This window comes from Leuciscus leuciscus (genome assembly GCF_965113295.1).
Source record: "Leuciscus leuciscus genome assembly, chromosome: 9".
Lineage (NCBI taxonomy): Eukaryota > Metazoa > Chordata > Actinopteri > Cypriniformes > Leuciscidae > Leuciscus > Leuciscus leuciscus.
The window spans coordinates 37,110,034-37,132,651 of NC_138733.1; the positions used below are offsets into that span (position 1 = coordinate 37,110,034).

A 22,618-nucleotide genomic window follows, 5' to 3' on the forward strand; every position below is an offset into this window, starting at 1 on the left:
TGGGCCGGATCTGGGACGTCACAATGTTGCTATGTGGGACGTGTCCCCAACTAAGCAAGCCAAAAGCCAAAGGCGATGGTGGCTAGAAACTAAAACTTGAGGGCATGAATCGAGCAGGCTAAGTGGTCGTAAAAAAAATAGTCACACTTGTGCTCTCCAGTCAAAAATGACCGACCATAGGAAATGAATGGAAAATCGAAAAAACTCAGTGAATTTTTCTGTGTACAATCTACAAATCAGCCAAGATGCAGAAAAAAAGGGCACAGCAATGAAGGGGTGAAACTCTAAAACATCAAGAGTGCAAAACAGACACACCTCCTCACACACACCCACACATTCTTGTACATCTATCTTTTATGAGGACATTCATTGACACAATGCAATCTCTAGCTGCTTACCCTAACCTTACCCATCACAACTAAGTGCCTAACCCGAACCCTTACCCTAAGCCTACCCTTAACCTTATTATAACCTTATCCCAAAAACCAAGTCTTGACCCTCAAACAGGCCTTTAAAGGGCTCTCAGAAAGTGAGGACCGGCCAAAATGTCCTCACTTTACTCTCTTTGTCCTCACTCCAATGGTCTAAAACTCAAACTGGTCCTCACAAAGATAGTTGTACAAGTACACACACACACACACACACACACACACACACACACACACACACACACACACACACACACACACACACACACACACACACACACACACACACACACACACACACACACACACACACACACACACACACACACACACACACAATTATAAACACAAATGAACTGGTAGGGCTATTACCATACAGCATAATTGAGTCAGAAGACTGAAATAAGAGAATAAGAGGTTGAAATGAGATCAGAAACAGATGGATTAAGCTGTGATAAAGCATTCCTGTTTATTTTTGTAAAATTTGTATTGAATTTTAATGTTACGTGTAAAATGCTTTTTCTGTATTTAGGTTTGACTGCAGTAATAATAATGCAAAAATGTGTACACTTCAAATCAAAATATATATTTTTATTTATAAACCTTGACAAAAAGTATTATTTGAGAATATTTAAAAAACACATTGACATTCACATCTTAAAAGTAAGTAATTTTGTCCAAAAACTACTAGAGAATTCACAAACCTCTCCATAGAGAGCTATACAGGCACCTAGTGGTAACACCATGAAATTAAATGTTTTATTTAATTTTCTCTCAACAGATGATTTAAATCTGATTTAAAACATTGGATTTTTAAAGGCCTAGTCTCTATTTTAATTTTCAGGTGTCCAGTCTCTTCTGACAGGGAAGATAACAAGTGTGACTTCCAAATAAGGAGCATTGGTAAAGGCGTATTTTTTATATATATATTTATTGGAATACACAAAGGGTACAGCAATATTAATAATTGTATACATTCCTTTTTTCTTTTTTTTTTCAACTACTAAGGGTGGACACAAACATTTATGTGACTGTTTACAGTCATAACCCTCAGTGAACCCTGACCCCTCTCCCACCCACAAGGAGGAAAATAAAACAGAAGTATATTTGCAAATTACACAAAAATAAACAAAATAAATAAAATAATAATACAAATAAAAAAGGGAAGAAAAATACGTAAATACCCACAATCAATCCTGCATCCAGAAAATTATACATAAAAATATATATAAAAAAAAAAATATATATATATATATATATATATATAAAGAGATATATCCATATAGGTTAATTAAAAATACATTTTACAAATCAGCAAAGATAGATGGTGTATTCTTAACAAAAATAAGAGGATCCCAGTTTTTTATAAAATTTGTCAGTGGAACCTCTTGATGCAAATTATATTTTTTTGTAAAGATAGCCAAAGATAGCAATCAAAGGGCATGGTTCGATGGAAATATTAAGGACGTTAGAAAAAGTATCAAAAAAGGAATACCAAAAATCTTCCAGCTTTGGACAAGTGAAAAATATTAGGGTATCAGCAAGAGCCAGAGAACACCTATTGCATGTGACATCCATGCCTGGAAATAGCTTACTTCATTTGTAAGATGAATTCTATGGAAAACCTTAAATTGAATCAGACTCAGTCTGGCACAGGATGATAAAGAATTAACCCAACCAGCAGCCATTTCCCACCATTCCTGATCCAAATTAAGTCTGAGTTCTGTCTCCCATTGATGTATAAACCAAGGAGAAGGCAAAACATAAGGAGGAATTAAATTGTATAAAATGGATGTAGAGTCATGTTTCTGTATTAAGCACTTCTCATATAAAGAAGGTTCAGACAAGTTTGGGAAGGAAGGACAGAGAGAAAATTGCATACTTGAATAAAACGAAACAAGTTAGACTGGTATATTGAATTTCTTTGCAAGATCAGAAAAAGTTGTGAGAGCAAAATTAGCCAGAGCAAGACCCCCATCTTTTTTATGTCTCTGAAGATATGCCTCACTTAACCTGGGAGGTCTGCCCTGCCATATATAAGTAGAAATAGCCTCATCCAACAGTTTAAAGAATTACTTTGGTAAAAACACTGGAAGGGCCTGAAAAAGGAACAAAAACCTAGGTAAAATATTCATTTTGAGTGACTGAATTCTACCAAATAGTGTAAGAGGTAACTTATTCCAACATTGCAAATCTAATTTAACTTGAGTGAACCATTAAGAAAAATAATATTATTATAGAGGATTTTGATAGTATCTAGATGATATTATAGTTTAAAGGAGTGCAAAATATTTACTCCCAAGTAACAAAACTTTGTGGAGGATACATGAAATGGCAAGGTCTCCACTGGGATTTGTTTAGCCAAGTTATTTACTGGGAAACATTCACTTTTGTTTATATTAAGCTTATAACCAGAAAAAGATCCAAAATTGTTAAAAATATTTAAAAGATCTGAGACCGAGCCGACAGTTCGAAACAAAAAGCCATCAGCGTAGAGCGAGACACCATTCTGTCCCTCCTCTAACAATACCTCAATAGAGTGGGGAATTTTTCTAGGCTATGGATAGAGGTTCTATTGCTAAAGTGCATGGCAGTGCATTATAGTGGTGAAAGAGGACAACCTTGATGAGTACCTCTTGTGAGGGGGAAATATTGGGAACACAAAAAATTAGTTCTCACACCTAGCAACAGGAGCAGTGTACAGAAGGCGAATGCATGACGTGAAAAATGAGCCTAAGCCAAATCTAATATATTAAATAAATAATTCCACCTAACCCTAAGGCCTGTTCTGCATCTAATGAGATGACTGGAATCTCACTTGATGGAGAAAAAATTATATTTAAGAGTCGTTGAATATTTAATGATAATTGTCGCCCCTAATGAAACCGGTTTGATCTTCAGAGATTATTTTAGGAAGACAGGGATCCAGACGGCAAGCCAGCACCTTTGCCAATAGTTTAACATCAGAATTTAACAAACTTATGGGCCTCCAATTGCCGGTAAAGGCGTATTTGATAAAAAATACTGGTGCAACTACAGTTGTGTACAGTTACTTTAGTTTATATGGTCTATTCAATCTGGTTGTAGAGCCTTTAATGTACACATATTATCCTCTTGTCGAATTCAAATGGGTCAAGCAGTCCCAATCAATTCCATTCAAAACTCATCACAGGCTGCGTTTAAGTCCACTTTTTTTTATGCCCATGCCTCACTAACTTCCCTCTGTCTCGTTCAATCAAACCTACATCAGAATGCCCACTAAGAACCTTTGCCATGGGTTTAAATGGAAGGCCCTAAGCACTTGATCACTTGTGGGTAAATTAAGTGTGAGAACTGCGTGTTGCTGTTATGATCGTCACAATCAGTCTGCGGATCTATCTATGGAACATATGAGTACTTGCTCCCTCGAAAATCGAGGGTCTGCCCAAATGCAGGCAGAATTTTTGGTCACAAATTTATAATACTCTAATGCATTAATAACTTTTAACACTAATACATTTGTAAATTCAATATATACATTATGTGTGGTTTACGTCTCAAAATACTTTTAGGGCTACTGTATATGTAGAATATCAGATTCCAGGACTATAACTTTAATAGTTTTAATACGTTTTAAAATAGCTATACTAAAAAATATGCTATAAATGCATCAAGTCATTCCACTGAAAACACGTTTGCCCTACCAAACACATTTGCACCAGTCCTGGGGTCAGATGTTGGGTAGGTGATGGTCATGTTTGTGCCTGTGTTTACTCTTCAGTTCAGGTGCTGGTGAGGTGGTACTGTTGGTCAGCTGTGGAAAGTATTGAGGCTGCAAAACAAAATTTCTCCTATCAATGAATAGCCAAATAATGTGAAGTGAGCAACATGCATGACAAGATTGGAAACCCAAGTAATTTTTACAGTTCTATGCTGCAGTTTTAAAATCTTTGATTCCTCCAGAAATTTGTCTAGCTATTGTCATTTTTAAACATAATTTAAGTAAATCCCAATTCTCTAGTTTTCATCTCTTGTTTTCAACCAAAATCCGAAGTCTGAACGACGTTGAACTCTATATCCTGTGCCTGCTGGGTAGTTTCAACATTATTTGTTGTTTATTATTATCATTATTTGTATTCCTCTTTAAAAGAAAAAAGTATCAGCTGCAGTGGCAGACATTTGGTTTTTGGCCACTGAAAATGTGTACAATTTGCCAATTTACTCATCGAATCACATTAAAATTACACAAAAAAATTGCTGTAAAAAACGGCCAAATTTTACAGTAACATGCTGTTTTCCATTAAAACAGCAATATACCGTAGAAAAAATGCATTCTGGGTGATATTTGTTGTTTTCGAGAAAGTAGCCTACAGGAATATACTGTGAATTAACAGCGCTCAAAGTCGACACTCAGAGGCTGTGTTCCAAATCATACCCTATACCCTCATTCACTATTCCCTACATTGGTTCACTAATATAGTCCACATGACTGAGTGAACAATTTCATAGTTCTCTTACGAGAGGTCTCTCGTACTTGCGTAAGAATATCTTACGCTAGGGGAAAACCTCTTTTCCTCGAGATATTGAAGCCAAAAATTATCCTTAATTTTGCAATAATGTAAAACGCATTGCAGCAGCATGCAGACATGGGCGAGACAGCTCGCGCGCCCATTGGCTGCTCTGCGGCAACTGCACCAGCCTATCGATAGAGGCTCCTCATGACGTCAGAACCAATGAGGGCGCTTCGCGCCCAATACGTCATGTCCCGCCGAAATCGGGTGGGGCCAGGGCTATAAATACGGCCCAGAGAGGCTGGTTTGGTCAGTTTTTTATCTCTTCAGCGGGCTCACGCATCGCTGGATCCTGAGAGGAAGCCGCGCCGTCTGATTACAAGCACCCAGCGGGATTACTCTGCATCTGAAGCTGCCGGTCGACAACTCGCCGCCTTCAGTCGCCGTTCCTGCTGACGCTTTCCGGCGTACATATCCTTTTCTCTGTTACTGTGTTTTGTGTATGTGTGTGTGTTCGCCGCCGCGACACACACTCTCATTGCACTAAAAGAGCCGGACGTCTTTTTCAAGACGCCACTTTTCCCCCCAACCCGCAAAGCTCGCCGGTGCGCCCGCTTGCCTTGCCTGCTTGGAGGATGATACCTGCTCTCCCTCTGTTCGAGCCGCGCAAACCGCGCCGTTCACAGGGGATGTCAGGAGCGGACGGTCACGGGGCTAGCTTTCTCTCTCCCTCTGTTCGAGCCGCGCAAAATGCGCCGTTCACAGGGGAGGCTGGAAGCGGACGGTCGGGGTTAGTTTTTCTTTACGTACAAGAAAGCTACCCTGCCTCTGCGCCCCATTCACGCGTCAATCATGACGCTCTTATATGCTCGTGCATCTGAAAGCCTTTGTGTTCCCCCCTGTGGCTCAGTGGCGGAATTTTTGGTTTTTCACACGAGAGACCGGGGTTCGAATCTCGGTCTGACGGCAGATTAATTATGCCTCCAATGCTTCGCTCTGTCAGTTCCCTGAAAGGCGACTGCAGATGTGCATTTTGCAGCCAACGAGCGCCTTGTACAACCCGCTCGCCTGCACCCAAACACCGTTTCTATGGTTCCCGTGCGTCACTGGCGAAAGGAGAAAAGAGCGTTAAAATGTCCCGCCGCGGCTGGGCCGAATTCTATTTCTCATACATTTCTCATTCCCCTCTGAAGTTCAGGCGACTGGAAATGTCATACTGCAGTGAGCGAGCCTGTTGTAATGCACGCACGCCTGCAGACAAACGCCAGCATGTTGACGCTCTCTGTTTCTATGGCAACTTCTCGCTCGTTCAGTTCCAGTAAATGCGACTGTTCCAGTGTATTCTGCAGTAAACAAGTCGGCGACACAGCCCGCTTGCCTGCACACAAACGCCGCTTTACGGCTACCCAGATAAATCCCATAGAGTGTATTTTCTGGTGTTCCGGCCACGGCCGATGGTGTTATGAGTGTGGACGAAATGCCCACTGCCCAGTGCTCATTCCTACACAGAAACACAGGTTTCTCTGATAATACTCGCGCTATATAAAAGCCTTTGTGTCTTCCCCTGTGGCCCAGTGGCAGATTCTCAGATTTTCACGCGAGAGACCCGTGTTTGATCCCGGGTCTACCGGCAAAAAAACAAAAAAAATTTTGCCGTCAATGCTCGCTCTGTCAGTTCCCTGAAAAGGCGACTGCAGATGTGTATTTTTGCAGCCAACGAGCGCGTTGTACAACCCGCTCGCCTGCACCCAAGCACCGTTTCTATGGTTTCCGTGCCACTACCTCCATTCTCACACATTTCTCTGGAAATGTCAATATTGCAGTGGACGAGCCTACTGTAATACACGCACACCTGCAAACAAACGCCAGCATGTTGACGCTCTCTGTTTCTATGGCAACTTCTCGCTCGTTCAGTTCCAGTAAATGCGACTGTTCCAGTGTATTCTGCAGTAAACAAGTCGGCGACACAGCCCGCTTGCCTGCTCACAAACGCCGCTTTACGGCTACCCAGATAAATCCCATAGAGTGTATTTCCTGGTGTTCCGGCCACGGCCGATGGTGTTATGAGTGTAGACGAAATGCCAACTGCCCAGTGCTCATTCCTACACAGGAACACAGCCCGTCGCACAGGGCTCGCGCACATGAAATCGACCCAGATCGATTGCGCATTAAATGTGGTAAATGTGCCCACTGCCCAGTGCCCACAAACACTACGTTCTGCATGTCTCAAGGTTTCTGCAAAACGAAACCAACATGCATTCGCTCTGCTCAGGCAGACAATGCTCTCAGTGTTGTAAATGTGCCCGCTATCCCACGCCCACATTCACACATAGACATGACAGGTCTTACGGGACTCGCCCAGCCCTCCCCCTCTCGGTTGACCACCGCAGAGGAGTCGAGCGCGGGCAATCTGCCCGCTGTTATCAGCGCGCCCCCTGCCTCAAATGTCATAAGCGCGACGCTTATGTTGCAGCACACTGAAGCCCCTCTGTCGCTGAGCGACCAGAGCGCGCTTCGCATTCAACCCCTAGCCATTCGTGCAAACGCATGGGCAAGGCTACCCGGGGTTTCGAAGTGGGTGCTAGACATTATAGAAAGAGGCTATTCGCTACAGTTCGGTCGACGCCCGCAACGCAGAGCGGCGCGAATCGATACTACGGTGAAAAAGGAAGTAGCACACCTACTTCGGGCCGAAATAGCGAAGTTACTGAGCAAAGGGGCTATAGAACCCCTATCACAAGCTCAGAGCGAAGGGGGCATGTACAGCAGATATTTTCCGGTACCCAAAAAAGACGGGGGTCTCAGACCCATTTTTAGATCTAAGACGACTAAACAAAGCACTTCTGAAACGACGGTTCAGAATGCTCACGACCAAGAAAATCCTCTCGCAAATTTGCCAAGGGGACTGGTTCATGTCGTTAGATCTGAAAGACGCTTATTTTCAAATACAAATAGCGTCACGTCACAGGCGAATTTTGAGATTCGCCTTCGAGGGCCAGGCATATCAGTACACAGTCCTGCCATTTGGCCTATCCCTGGCACCTCGCGTATTCACGATGTGCATGGATGCAGCGCTCGCACCCCTCAGGCTCCGAGGCATACGAGTGCTGAATTATTTGGACGATTGGCTGGTTCTAGCTCGATCACAGTCGGAGCTCATAGAACACAGGACCATATTACTCGATCACCTCGAGAATTTAGGTCTCACAGTCAATTGGGCAAAGAGTTCACTGTCTCCCAGTCAGAAAATATCTTTTCTGGGCACAGATCTGGACTCGCTGTCTATGACAGCACAGCTGTCGCCGCAGCGCAGACTAAGTATTCAGCGCATGACAGAGATTTTTTGCCACGGCGCTTATTTAGTCCCGCTCAAAAAGCTTCAAAGGATGCTGGGTCTCATGGCTTCAGCATCCTCAGTGCTTCAGCTGGGTCTGCTTCGCATGTGCCCGCTGCAGTATAGGTTGAAAGCGCGCGCCGCGCAGAGCTTGGACCTCCGGTCTCGCGCGCCTCAAGGTCGATCAGAAATGCGTCGCAGCTCTGAAACCTTGGACAGTGACCGACTGGTACCGGTCAGGTGTAAGCCTGGGGACTTCCTCGAGTGTGAAGGTGGTGTCTACGGACGCCTCAACCTCGGGATGGGGAGCGCTGCTCGAGGGCAGACCGTTATTTGGCCAGTGGTCAGAACGGGAAAAGCTTCTGCATATAAACTGCCTGGAAATGATGGCAGTCGACAACGCGCTGATGCGCTTTTGTCCTCAGATAAAAAGACACCACGTCTTGGTCCGTTCGGACAACATGTCAGTGGTGGCTTATATAAATCACCAAGGAGGTATCAGATCCAGAATCCTTCACAGGCTGACGGAACGCCTCCTGGTCTGGGCTCAGCACAATCTGCGCTCGCTCAGGGCAGCGCATGTGCCCGGCCATCTGAATGTGGGACCAGACAGACTGTCCAGAAACAATCTGCCGACAGGAGAATGGTCTTTACATCCACAGACAGTCAAAATGCTATGGAGGACATTTGGCAGAGCGGAAATAGACCTATTTGCGTCTCAAGAGAACGCTCATTGTCAGGAATTCTTCTCCAAGAGCAGGGATGCGCTGGCCCCGCTGCCCGCTCTATGCGTTTCCCCCTGTCACGCTCCTACCCCAGGTGTTAGAGCGAATCAGGGAGAGCGGATGCCCAGTGCTACTCGTCGCCCCATTTTGGACAAACCAAGTCTGGTTTCCAGTCCTGATGCAGCTGACGAGTACCGCCCCGTGGCCGATACCGGTGAGGAGGGATCTCCTCTCGCAGGCGAACGGCTCGATCTGGCATCCTCGCCCGGAGCTTTGGTCCCTACATGTGTGGGCCATCAACGGGTACCTGTTAACCTCCCAGCGGGAGTGTTAAACACGATCACGCAGGCTAGAGCTCCATCTACGAGGCGGCTCTATTCCTCAAAATGGTCTGTGTTCACTAGCTGGTGTACAGCGAGTGGCACTTCACCCTCACGCTGTGGGGTGCCGGAGGTTCTCTCCTTTTTACAAGAGCTTCTGGATAAGGGCAGAACCCCATCCACGCTCAAAGTTTATGTGGCGGCCATAGCAGCGTTCGCTGAACCACCGCTTGGCCAGTCATTAGGAAGGAACGATCTGGTCATTCGCTTCCTTAGAGGAGCTAAGAGGCTGAACCCTCCCAGACCACCCTCAGTTCCCGTTTGGGACCTTTCCACGGTTCTGGAAGCCATGAAAGGTGCCCCATTCGAGCCAATACGGTCAATAGACCTGAAACTCTTGTCTTTCAAAACAGTGTTTCTTCTGGCTCTCGCTTCAGTGAAGCGCATAGGGGATTTGCAAGCGCTCTCAGTGAGCGCGACGTGTATGGAGTTTGGGCCGAATGACTCGAGAGTCATACTCAAACCAAAGCACGGATATGTTCCTAAATCCCTCAACACACCGTTTAGGGCACAGGTTATCTCCCTGTCGGCCCTGCCGGTATCTGAAGAGGAAGGGGATGCAGGCTTCCTTTGCCCGGTCAGGGCGTTAAGAGCCTATGTGTCTCGCTCATCTGTTTTCAGACAGACGGAGCAGCTCTTTGTTTTGTTCAGCGGACGTTCTAAGGGACTAGCTGCATCAAAACAGAGTCTATCCAGATGGATAGTTGATGCTATAGCGCTAGCTTACACATCCAAGGGCCTGCAATGCCCGATAGGTGTCAAAGCGCACTCCACAAGAGGCATGGCCTCGTCGTGGGCTTGGTCCAGTGGGATTGCCTTGCAAGATATCTGTATGGCGGCAGGCTGGGCCTCCCCGTCTACATTTATAAGGTTTTATAACCTCGAGGTTCCCGCTTTGCAAGCTAGGTTGCTCTCGGTTTAATTTTTCAGTATTGCCCTCCCGATGCTATCGGCTCGGGATGCTGAAACTGCTAGAGCGTCGATCACTGATCGCCTATATACTTCTGTGGGCAATACGTTAGTCCCCCATATTTACCAGTCCAGGCTGAGTTCGCCCTGGCTGTGTGGAACACTTGATATAATATGCTCTTATCAGAGCTCAATGTTACAGGAATGATGCTATTCTAGCCCCTCTTCCCGGATTCTCTGTGAGTCCCTTGTGATTAAGCACTGTATGAGCCCCGGGCACCTGCCCTTGGGACGTTAGTGTTATGTCTCAAGCACGCACGGCGTTTTACATTGTGTTCCCCTAGCGTAAGATATTCTTACGCAAGTACGAGAGACCTCTCGTAAGAGAACGTACTCGGTTACTAACGTAACCTCGGTTCTCTCTAGAAGAGGGAACGAGTACTTGCGTATCTTGCCGTGCATGCGTCATGTTCTGATTCGCTTCAGCGATGAAAAAAACTGACCAAACCAGCCTCTCTGGGCCGTATTTATTTATATATACACAAAGGCTTTTATATAGCGCGAGTATTATCAGAGAAACCTGTGTTTCTGTGTAGGAATGAGCACTGGGCAGTGGGCATTTCGTCCACACTCATAACACCATCGGCCGTGGCCGGAACACCAGAAAATACACTCTATGGGATTTATCTGGGTAGCCGTAAAGCGGCGTTTGTGTGCAGGCAAGCGGGCTGTGTCGCCGACTTGTTTACTGCAGAATACACTGGAACAGTCGCATTTACTGGAACTGAACGAGCGAGAAGTTGCCATAGAAACAGAGAGCGTCAACATGCTGGCGTTTGTCTGCAGGCGTGCGTGCATTACAACAGGCTCGCTCACTGCAGTATGACATTTCCAGTCGCCTGAACTTCAGAGGGGAATGAGAAATGTATGAGAAATAGAATTCGGCCCAGCCGCGGCGGGACATTTTAACGCTCTTTTCTCCTTTCGCCAGTGACGCACGGGAACCATAGAAACGGTGTTTGGGTGCAGGCGAGCGGGTTGTACAAGGCGCTCGTTGGCTGCAAAATGCACATCTGCAGTCGCCTTTCAGGGAACTGACAGAGCGAAGCATTGGAGGCATAATTAATCTGCCGTCAGACCGAGATTCGAACCCCGGTCTCTCGTGTGAAAAACCAAAAATTCCGCCACTGAGCCACAGGGGGGAACACAAAGGCTTTCAGATGCACGAGCATATAAGAGCGTCATGATTGACGCGTGAATGGGGCGCAGAGGCAGGGTAGCTTTCTTGTACGTAAAGAAAAACTAACCCCGACCGTCCGCTTCCAGCCTCCCCTGTGAACGGCGCATTTTGCGCGGCTCGAACAGAGGGCGAGAGAAAGCTAGCCCCGTGACCGTCCGCTCCTGACATCCCCTGTGAACTGCGCGGTTTGCGCGGCTCGAACAGAGGGAGAGCAGGTATCATCCTCCAAGCAGGCAAGGCAAGCGGGCGCACCGGCGAGCTTTGCGGGTTGGGGGGAAAAGGGGCGTCTTGAAAAAGACGTCCGGCTCTTTTAGTGCAATGAGAGTGTGTGTCGCGGCGGCGAACACACACACATACACAAAACACAGTAACAGAGAAAAGGATATGTACGCCGGAAAGCGTCAGCAGGAACGGCGACTGAAGGCGGCGAGTTGTCGACCGGCAGCTTCAGATGCAGAGTAATCCCGCTGGGTGCTTGTAATCAGACGGCGCGGCTTCCTCTCAGGATCCAGCGATGCGTGAGCCCGCTGAAGAGATAAAAAACTGACCAAACCAGCCTCTCTGGGCCGTATTTATAGCCCTGGCCCCACCCGATTTCGGCGGGACATGACGTATTGGGCGCGAAGCGCCCTCATTGGTTCTGACGTCATGAGGAGCCTCTATCGATAGGCTGGTGCAGTTGCCGCAGAGCAGCCAATGGGCGCGCGAGCTGTCTCGCCCATGTCTGCATGCTGCTGCAATGCGTTTTACATTATTGCAAAATTAAGGATAATTTTTGGCTTCAATATCTCGAGGAAAAGAGGTTTTCCCCTAGCGTAAGATATTCTTACGCAAGTACTCGTTCCCTCTTCTAGAGAGAACCGAGGTTACGTTAGTAACCGAGTACGTTAATTCAGTTAATTTTTTAAGTTAATTCAGACACTGATGAACACCTGCTGTTAACAAGCAGAATCACTGAAGGAAAGAGGAACAAGAAGAACAGAAAAAAAGATTAAATCAACTAAAGATAAAATACATGAAATCTCAGAAGATCTAAGCAGAGCATTACCAGCTTCACTTATTACTAACCAGTTGACTTTATTAAGTGTGCTTGCTGAAAGCAGCACACTTATTGTTCTTCTTAAGTTTTCTTATTATTAAGTGTGCTTGCTGAAAGTAGCACACTTGTTGTTCTTCTTAAGTTTTCTTATTATTATTAAGTGTGCTTGCTGAAAGCAGCACACTTATTGTTCTTCTTAAGTTTTCTTCTTCTTCTTCTTCTTCTTCTTATTCCCGGGAGAGAAATTTTGGCCAGCTCCTGCGCCTAGGCCTTTTGAGACAGAGACACCGTTCCAACTTTAAAACGTCCGGTCAGTACCGGTGTAAGTTGCTTGGGAAGATGACATCACGAGTCCATGTCGTTCGTCCGCCATATTGGATTGAACAGAAAGCGAAACTAAATTTTCACAGGTCACAAATTTGGTCCGAACTTCACGAAACTGGACGTACATGATCCTTGGACCAAGCCTCACAAAAGTTACTAGAAGGATTTTTGATTTTCGGAAGCGTTTGCCCGTCACAGCCAAACGAAATCGGTGGCGTAGTCGCTAAACAGGAAGTCGTCCATATCTCAGGAACGCTGTCACGTATCGAAACCAAACTTTGTACATGAACTCGGGACTCCAATGTGAGGAAGCACAAGATCTGATTTTTATTTTTTTACATTTTATTTCAGGCTAATTGACAAACCCATTTACGTATGTCTATGCACAAGTTTCACCTCACACTTTTAATGTTAATGCATTTAGACAGTAGGTGGCACTGTTGTATTACATTTCACAGAGCTGCCAAGTCAGTGTATAGACTGCATTCGTTTTTACTAGGTTTGTCTTAATAAATGCAGGGCCTGAATTTCGTTTTTTGCATCGGTCTAATTTAATCATCTTCATTTATTAATATATACAGATTTGTATGCATGAATTGTGCATTTCCAGTTCTCAAAACAGTTAATAACAACAACAAAAAAAAACTTTATACAAAATACATCATGCTCTTCTTCGCTAACCGAACAAACAATTCATTGTCTGTGGCTGTGTTTGTGCGCACGGGAAATATGCTGCGCATAACAATAGAAAACAAGGAGAAATGCGCAGTCACATGCTCAAACAATCAACAACGTCTCTCTAGAGGTGCGTTGTGGACTGCGAAGTGGACTTCACAGGGTTTTCCGCCATCTTAAGTGAGATTCCAATCCAAAGGGAGCGAACATGTTCAGTTCGAAGGGCACTGCGCACGGCATAGGGAATAAGGGAACATCGATACATCACTTCACAGGAAGTGGAGAGCGATGATCACCCAACTGTCATTTCGCGCACCACGTCATCACCAGTCAGAACGGTCATAACTAACGATGGAGGAGTTTACGTATGTGTGTAAGTATTCATACATTTCGCCATTGTTATACAAATGACAGTATTTTAACGGTTATTGTTGTGAATATTACATATACTACTTTTGATGATTATAATTTACCTCAGTGAATGCAGCCAGCTTAGCTAGTTTGTGAAGTAAAGTGATTTTATTTTAGGTAGTTGTAAAATAGTGCAATATAATTGTAAATATATAATATAATAATAAAAATTAAAATATGAATGTTGTTGGCATCCGTCTGTCTCTTGAGACAATGGAATATGCGTCAAAGAGTCTCTTTGGTTGGTATGCAGCGCCTGCTGTGACTGTACAGTCCAATTTTGGAACGGCAGGCTCTATTGCAGTTGCTGCAGGTGTAGTATGGGCCTGGGTCTGGATCTGTTGGTGCTATATCTGCGGGTAAAACCCTCTGTCTGCGCTTTCTCCGCTCTTCCCACTCGTCCTCTTTTTTCTTCTCGGACACTTTGATGCCTGCTTCGACAACCTGCCTCCATCTGCAGCGATCTGCAGCTGCTTCTTCCCAGACTGCTGGATTGATGTTGCCTGCCTTCAAGTCTCGTTTACAAACGTCTTTGTAGCGAAGAACAGGCCTTCCTGCTGGTCTGGAGCCCGTAGCAAGCTCGCTGTAGAGTATATCTTTGGGTATACGACCATCCTGCATGCGACTGACATGGCCTAGCCAGCGCAGGCGTTTCTGGCAGAGTAATGCAAACATGCTTGGTATTCCCGCCCTGGCCAGAACGTCCTTGTTTGGGACACGGTCTTGCCATGTGATGCCCAGAATTTTCCTGAGGCAGCGCAGGTGGAATGAGTTGAGCCTGCGTTCTTGCCGGGAGTACAGGGTCCATGCTTCACTACCGTATAATAGAGTACTGAGTACACAAGCTTGATACACCCTCATCTTGGTATAGGTTGTCAGCATGGAATTGTCCCAAGCTCTCTTTGCTAAGCGAGCCATAGCTGCTGTTGCCTTACCAATCCGAGTATTTAGCTCAGCATCCAGGGAGAGGTTGCTGGAGATGGTAGAGCCAAGGTAGGTAAAGTTATCTACCACTTCGAGGGTGTAGTCGGCAATGGAGATATTCGGGATGCTGCTAACATCTTGGCCCATTATATTGGTCTTTTTGAGACTGATGGTGAGGCCAAAATCACTGCAGGAATCCGCAAAACGGTTGATTTTTTATGATTATTTATGTTATATCATCATCTGCGCGACCCCGTCGTTGACTTTCTTTGATGACGTTTCAAATGAGCGGTTATTGTCAGTGAAGTCCACTTCAACTAATATACCGTGCTCAGGGAGTAGGGGAGCAGTGAACACTGCGCATGGACCCTGTCGAATAGAACGCACCTTAGATGTGTAAAAACAAGTGGAAAGCGCGAGCGCACCGCTCTCTCCTTTCCACAAGCACTTGCTGTCCCGTGGCGTCTGTCGTTGCTATGCAACCATGAACTGCGCTCTCCATGATGACAAGGAAGTATCAGCAAAATATTTATTGATTTCTAGCCTTGCATTAGCTATACTACTAGACATATTTATGGAGATGAAAAATAATAAGGCGCCCTGTACAGCTATGATCAGGTGTTCGGCCGAGCATTCAATGTTGTTACGCTGCAAGCTGATCAGTTGGTTCGTTGCTGCCGCGCTCTATCACTCGCACACCATAAAGAGCAAATTGTTTTTTAATGTTTCAATTTAGTGATTAAAATGACATCATTTGGAAGCGGATAATTTCTTCACAAACAGCTCATTATGACTCAATGTTAGAATGCTGCACCTACACTCGATAGTGTGAATAAGATCAGCGCAACGCAGACCACTGCATTGACAGCGTGAAACATATGATCTGTCTATGGCCAGGGCTCAGCGGAAGACAGAGAATGCCGGTCCAGCGCTGATTGAGGAATTCAATTAGAAAATAAAAGACAGTTTTGTCAGGTTTGGCATAGACGAAGCAGACAGAATGGTAAGTTAAATGCTTTAATTTGCAGAATGGATCGGTACAGCGAAACAGGTGAGTAAACAGTAAGTTGAATTTCAGATGAATGCTTAACTGAAGTGTAACCAAGTCTCTCTCTCTCTTTCTCTTGAAGATGATGATGAAGGAGTTCCTTAGAAGACGGAATGATGACTGGCTGAGAAGATCGGGATCGAAGGTAGGTATACAGGTACGTATGGCAGAGAGTCTGTGTCATGTGTAGACGAGATCAGACAATGACTGAATGTTTGTAGCAGGTATATATATGGGTGAACTGATGATGGTCCAGGTGACGGTGATTAGTAATCAGGTGACAATGAGCGTGTGAATGACTGAGTGGGCGGAGTGAGGGAATGAGTGGAAGGAGATGGTGATGGAATCCTGACAGTACCTCAGCTTGAGGACTCAGCTTACGGCAAGGCAGGCGGAGGCGAATGTCCCTTGTCGATAACCACACCTTCTGACCAGGTTGGTATTGGGGTGTATCGGCTCGTAGACGATCCGCTTGATCCTTGTGCCTCCACACTGCCTGTTGTAGATGCACATGAGCTGAGTCCCATACCCCCTCGCTCTGATGGAACCAAAAGTCGACAGCTGGAACCTCCGAGGGCTCACCCGACCAAGGGAAGAGAGGTGGCTGATATTCAAGGAAGCACTGAAAGGGGGTGAGCCCGGTGGTACGCTGAGTGAGGGAATTCTGGGCGTATTCCGCCCAGGGGAGGTATCGGTTCCAGCTGTCTTGGTACTGGTGGCAATAAGTTTGCAGATAACGTCCTATCTCCTGAATCTTCCGCTCAGTCTGGCCGTTGGTCTGCGGATGATATCCTGAAGAGAGGCTGACAGTGACCCCGAGGAGCTTGAAGGCGTGCCACACCCGGGAGATGAATTGGGGTCCCCTGTCCGAAACGATGTCTTCTGGAATGCCTGAATACATGTTGAAACAATGCTTCAGCTGTTTCAAAAGCCGTGGGTAAACCAGGTAAAGGTATCAGCTTGCAGCCTTTGGAAAATCTATCCACAACGACGAGCACACAGGTAAAACCACCGGATCTAGGAAGGTCAGTCATGAAGTCCACTCCGATGTGTGACCAAGGGCGTCTGGGTATAGGTAGTGGCACAAGTTTACCCTCAGGTAGTTTTCTGGGAGTGTTGGTGATGGCGCAGACTGAGCAGCCGCGGACGAACCTGGAGACATCTTCGGAGATGGACGGCCACCAGTACCGCTGACTGAGGAGCGAGAGGGTACGCTTGCTACCTGGATGTCCAGAGCCCGGAACCGTGTGAGCAGAGTCCAGAAGGGGAGTACGAAGATGTGCTGGTCGATATCCCAGAGAATGGGACTGAGGATTAAGGCTGGAGGGAGAATGGTTTCAGTACTGAGGTCCTCTGAAGATGAATGATGGAGTCTGGAAAGAGTGTCTGCCTTGCAATTCTTACTTCCTTGGACGGTAAGTAACAATGAAGTTGAATCGAGTGAAGAAGAGTGCCCAGCGGGCCTGGCGAGGATTCAATCTTCTAGCCTCACGAAGATATTCCAAGTTGCGATGATCTGTAATTACTTCGAACTAGTGATTTGCTCCAGCCAATGTCTCCATTCTTCTAAAGCCAGTTTTATGGATAGCAGTTCCCGGTTGCCGATGTCGTAGTTCTGCTCCGCCGGGGACAGCTTTTTGGAAAAGGCACATGGATGGAGTCTGGGAGGCTCACCCTGCCGCTGTGACAGCACCGCTCCAACCCCAGTGGAAGATGCATCGATCTCAACGATGAAAGGAAGTTCAGGATTGGGATGGATGAGGATTGGTGCTGTCGTGAAGACTTCTTTGAGGCGATGGAAGGCTTGGATAGCTGTGGGATTCAAGGACAGAGACTTGGGCCGATTCTTTAATGAAGATGTGAGAGGAGCACTGATGAGACTGTAGTTCTTGATGAATCTTCTGTAGAAGTTTGCAAAACCGAGGAATCTTTGAAGTTCTTTGACAGATGTGGGTAATGGCCAGTCTTGGATTGTTTCCACCTTCCTCTGGTCCTTCTGGATACCATGCTGATCTATGATGTAACCCAGGAACTGAACAGAGGTGATATGGAACTCACACTTCTCCAATTTCAGGTAAAGCTTGTGTTCTCTCAGTTTCTCTAGTACTTGAATGACATGACGATGGTGTTCAGCAATTGAAGATGAATAGATGAGGATATCGTCAATGTAGACAATCACAAAGCGATTGAGGTACTCACGGAACACTTCGTTCATGTACCCTTGGAAGACCGCTGGAGCGTTGGACAGCCCGAAGGGCATAACCTGATATTCATAATGGCCAGATGGGGTGACGAACGCTGTCTTCCACTCATCTCCATGCCGTATACGGATCAAGTTGTATGCACTCCGAAGGTCTAGTTTCGAAAATATGCGAGCCCCACGCACCTGCTCCAAGGCAGCTGGGACCAGAGGAAGGGGATAACTGTATTTGACGGTTTGAGAGTTGAGATGACGATAATCGATGCAGGGCCTCAAGCCTGCGTCCTTCTTACCCACAAAGAAGAAACTTGAAGCGGCAGGGGAGGTCGATGTGCGGATGAACTGTTGTTGTAAAGCCTCCTCCACATACTCCTCCATGTCCTTCTGCTCCGGGATGGACAGTGGATAGATACGACCTTTAGGTAGAGTGGCTCCAGGTAGCAAGTCGATTGCGCAGTCCCATGGCCGATGAGGTGGTAGTTTAGTAGCCAGTTTCTTGCTGAACACATCCTGGTACGCCTGGTACTCCACTGGAATCTTTACTTGATGCTCTACTTCAGGGCTCTCAACCGAGGTGGAGCAAACAGGAACTTTGGACCTCTTCTGAGGCGTCGATGATGAAGAAGGGATTTTCTTGATGGATGATAGACAGGACAAATGGCAGGACTCACCCCAGCACAATACTTCACCAGATTTCCAGTGGAGCGTCGGCTGATGTTGAACTAACCAGGGGCGTCCCAGGATGAGCTCAGCGGTGGACTCCTCCAGCACCATAAAAGAGATTCTCTGAATTTTTCTCTGAAAGCCAACACGCAGCGTCAGAGTGGGTGCATAGTGACGAATTCGACCTCGACCCAGCGGTTTTCCCTGGATAGTGTGTACTTGGAGGTAATGAGTGCTGTGACGTTTGCGGATGTTCAATTTTTGGAGAAGCTGGGTGGAAATGAAGTTACCCGCTGAAGTCGATGAGGGCTTGCGCTGAGACACAAATACTGGAGGTTAGAAGATATACAGTGGTGCGGTTTAATGCCTCAATTTTGGGTGAGACTTGAATGGTGCTTACCGCTGGGCGTGGAGGTCGAACGGGACAGGTACTGAGAAGATGTTTATCTGATGCACAATAGAGACAGAGATTATGGAGAATTCGTTGTTGACGCTCAGAAGCTGGAAGATGGGTGGAGCCGAAATCCATAGGCTCTGGTGCTGGAGGAGTGACTGATGGAACCGTGGGCGGAGGACATACAGTGGGAGTCGGAGAATCACAGGCTGATAGTCTTTACGAAACTCGAATGGATTTTTGAATTAATTTCTCAATTCCCAGACTGTCGTCGTAAACCACCATCAACTGACGAATGTTAGGGTTCAAACCATGACGAAAAGCTGTGATCAATGCTGCCTCATTCCAACCACTGGAAGCCGCTAAAGTGCGGAATCGTAGGGAGAAAGTACTCATGGAAGATTGGCCTTGACGAAGATTGTAGAGTTGATCATGTACTGATAGATCGGCAGCTGTTTGACGGAAAAAACTTCTTTGAAGTGTTGTATGAAACCGGAGAGGGATTTGACGACTTCCGAATTCGAATTCCACAGAGACTGTGCCCACTGAAGTGCTTGCCCAGACAGAAGTGAAATGATAAAAGCAACACGAGCTGAATCGTTAATGAATTGATGTTCTTGCATGGAGAAATACAAAGATACCTGAAGCAGAAACCCACTGCAGTCCTCCGTCTCACCGGAGAATGTCGCTGGTCGGGCCATGGGACACGCTGAGGCAGTGAACGAAGCAACGGGCGCTTGAGGAAGTGAAGCTGAAGAGGTGTGTTGATGAATGGCGTTTGGATTGACAGGTGAATTCGCTGTGGATTCCGAAGGATTCTGCATGGTGGTCTGATCTTCTGTCAGGTTTGGCATAGACAAAGCAGACAGAATGGTAAGTTAAATGCTTTAATTTGCAGAATGGATCGGTACAGCGAAACAGGTGAGTAAACAGTAAGTTGAATTTCAGATGAATGCTTAACTGAAGTGTAACCAAGTCTCTCTCTCTCTCTCTTTTCTCTTGCAGATGATGATGAAGGAGTTCCTTAGAAGACGGAATGATGACTGGCTGAGAAGATCGGGATCGAAGGTAGGTATACAGGTACATATGGCAGAGAGTCTGTGTCATGTGTAGACGAGATCAGACAATGACTGAATGTTTGTAGCAGGTATATATATGGGTGAACTGATGATGAGGTCCAGGTGACGGTGATTAGTAATCAGGTGACAATGAGCGTGTGAATGACTGAGTGGGCGGAGTGAGGGAATGAGTGGAAGGAGATGGTGATGGAATCCTGACAAGTTTGACATATTTTTTCTCGCATCTGTGAATTTATTTTTTAATCATTTGCTCTGAGATGAAGCGAATATATTTGTGCGGGAATTTCTCGCTCTATAAAAGCTAACCTTGCGGGAATGGTTTAAATTATGCGCAATCCCCACATTCCCGCACCAAAATTCAAGCCCTGAAATGGCAGCGGGATGTGTAACTCTAGCATATGGCGCATATGTCATATAAAGTTAGGCAAGGCCAAACAGCGTTATCCATGTTGTTGCGACTGCATCGCTAGAGTAAGCTAATAGTGAAACTGATAGCGTTTTTCATTTAATTACAATATGAGGAGAACTGACGGTAGGCTATAAAAATCAGCGTTTCTGTGTAGGTGATGACAACCATCTTGACAGCAGCAATCAAAGCATCGCTAATTACGGTAGACCTTAATTTGAGATAGTAAATTTGTTCCTAATCAAAGGGAACACTCAACCACAGAACAGCTGGGTGAGTTTTGTATTGGCTTATTGGGTACAGTAAATTAAGACTGTCAACTTCTTTTCAATAGGCTACTATTTCATCACCCAAAAAACTCCCACTCTCTGCTATATATTCGTAACCAATTATTTCAAAACCAACAACCAAGCCACATAAACAATGCCATTGGCACTAGTCTACATTGCAGACATGTCTCTTAATGCACATAACTTTTCACCTTTTTGTACAATCTTGAAAAAAGTACTATTGTTGAAATTCTCAGATTAAGCAAACTTCAACGCACCCTTATCCACTACCTGCTAACGTTAGTGAACCGGACCCGAGCAAGCACACTTCGCAGTTCCTCCGGAGATGCATTTTTTCTAGTTTCTGTCAGATGTCTACAGAAGGTCTTATTAAAGGATGACAGATGTTTAAATGTCATTTTATTTTCATTTGATGTTATCATGATGGTGATCAGTGATTGCTTTAGTTGGGCTCTTGACCCTTGACTTTTGAACAATAGCTGTGTCTTCAAAATAGATTTACTATGGCAAAAAAGCTGAAAAAAACTGGGATCAGATGACAATGGCTGTTTGCTAACAGACACAATCTCATTTATTGTCGAATATATTTATTTGGATGATGTTTTATTATTATTGTATCACTGTGATTTGACATGCAGAAAAGATGAAGATGGTTTTATGTTGACTTTTAGTAGCATGTTTTGTGATGTTCAGATTTGATGTTATCTTTTTTGTTGATTGTCACCATTGTTGAGATTCATTGGCTGATTCTTGATGTTTGTGTGTGTCTAACTTAAGCCATAGTTAATTTTTTTTTTTTTTTGAGAATGAAGAATTAAAAAAATCCTTCATAATTGATTGTTCAGCACTGCTTGATCTTTTGCTGTAGTTTCACAGTGTAGTAATATAAAATGTTGCTGTATAAAAAAGGGATACTCCACTTTTTTGGGAAATAGGCTCATTTTACAACTCCCCCAGAGTTAGACAGTTGAGTTTTACCGTTTTTGAATCCATTAAGCCGATCTCCGGTTCTGGCGGTACCACTTTTAGCATAGCTTAGCATACATCATTGAAGTGGACAAGACCATTAGCATTTCTCTCAAAAAAATGACCAAAGTGTTTTGATATTTTTCCTATTTAAAACTTGACTCTTCTGTAGTTACATCGTGCATTAAGACCAACGGAAAATGAAAAGTTGCGATTTTCTAGGCTGATATGTCTAGGAACTATACTCTCGTTCCTGCATAATAATCAAGAAACTTTACTGCCGCACCATGAGTGCAGCAGGCGTAATGATATGACGCAGCGCCTGAAAGTAGTTCCCAGCTCGGTAACTTCCAACGTGACCGGGACTATGTTTGTGTAGTTTCAGTCGGCAAATTAGGTCAAGTTAGTGGATTTTCCTGTGCGATTAGCCATGGTTCTGTGTGTAGTAAAGGGCTGTGATAGTAAGTCGAGGGGATACACTACCGGCGTCATGTTTCACAGAATACCAGTGAACAACAAGGAACTAAACAATCAATGGTTGGCTGCTCTGAACATTGATCTCAAAACACCGGTAGAATCGGTATAGGTACGGTAACAGTACCTATAGTATATTTATTGCATCTTCTGCTTCTTGAAATCCTACATAAACTCCTGACTCTGATGGATATTTTCGGCGAATGGCACCAACCACAC

The 22,618-nt window shown here is 45.3% G+C and overlaps 1 protein-coding gene and 1 long non-coding RNA gene across 6 annotated transcripts in view; one reads left to right on the plus strand and one right to left on the minus strand.

The window, feature by feature from the left end:
- Window positions 1–22,618, plus strand: part of LOC309506814 — a 360,589-nt gene that overhangs the window by 151,164 nt on the left and 186,807 nt on the right. The window lies entirely within an intron of this gene.
- The window catches only part of LOC309506744 (cyclin-dependent kinase-like 1), a 115,668-nt gene that overhangs the window by 1,836 nt on the left and 91,214 nt on the right, over window positions 1–22,618 (minus strand). For 4 of the 5 annotated variants that reach the window (XM_082180693.1, XM_082180690.1, XM_082180694.1 and 1 more), the window contains one exon: window positions 4,112–4,239. The exons of the other annotated variant lie outside the window; for it this stretch is intronic. In XM_082180693.1, coding sequence (XP_082036819.1) covers window positions 4,138–4,239 — 102 coding nt within the window. In that variant the 3' untranslated portion in view covers window positions 4,112–4,137. The remainder of the gene's footprint in view (window positions 1–4,111; window positions 4,240–22,618) is intronic. 5 annotated transcript variants of the gene reach the window in all.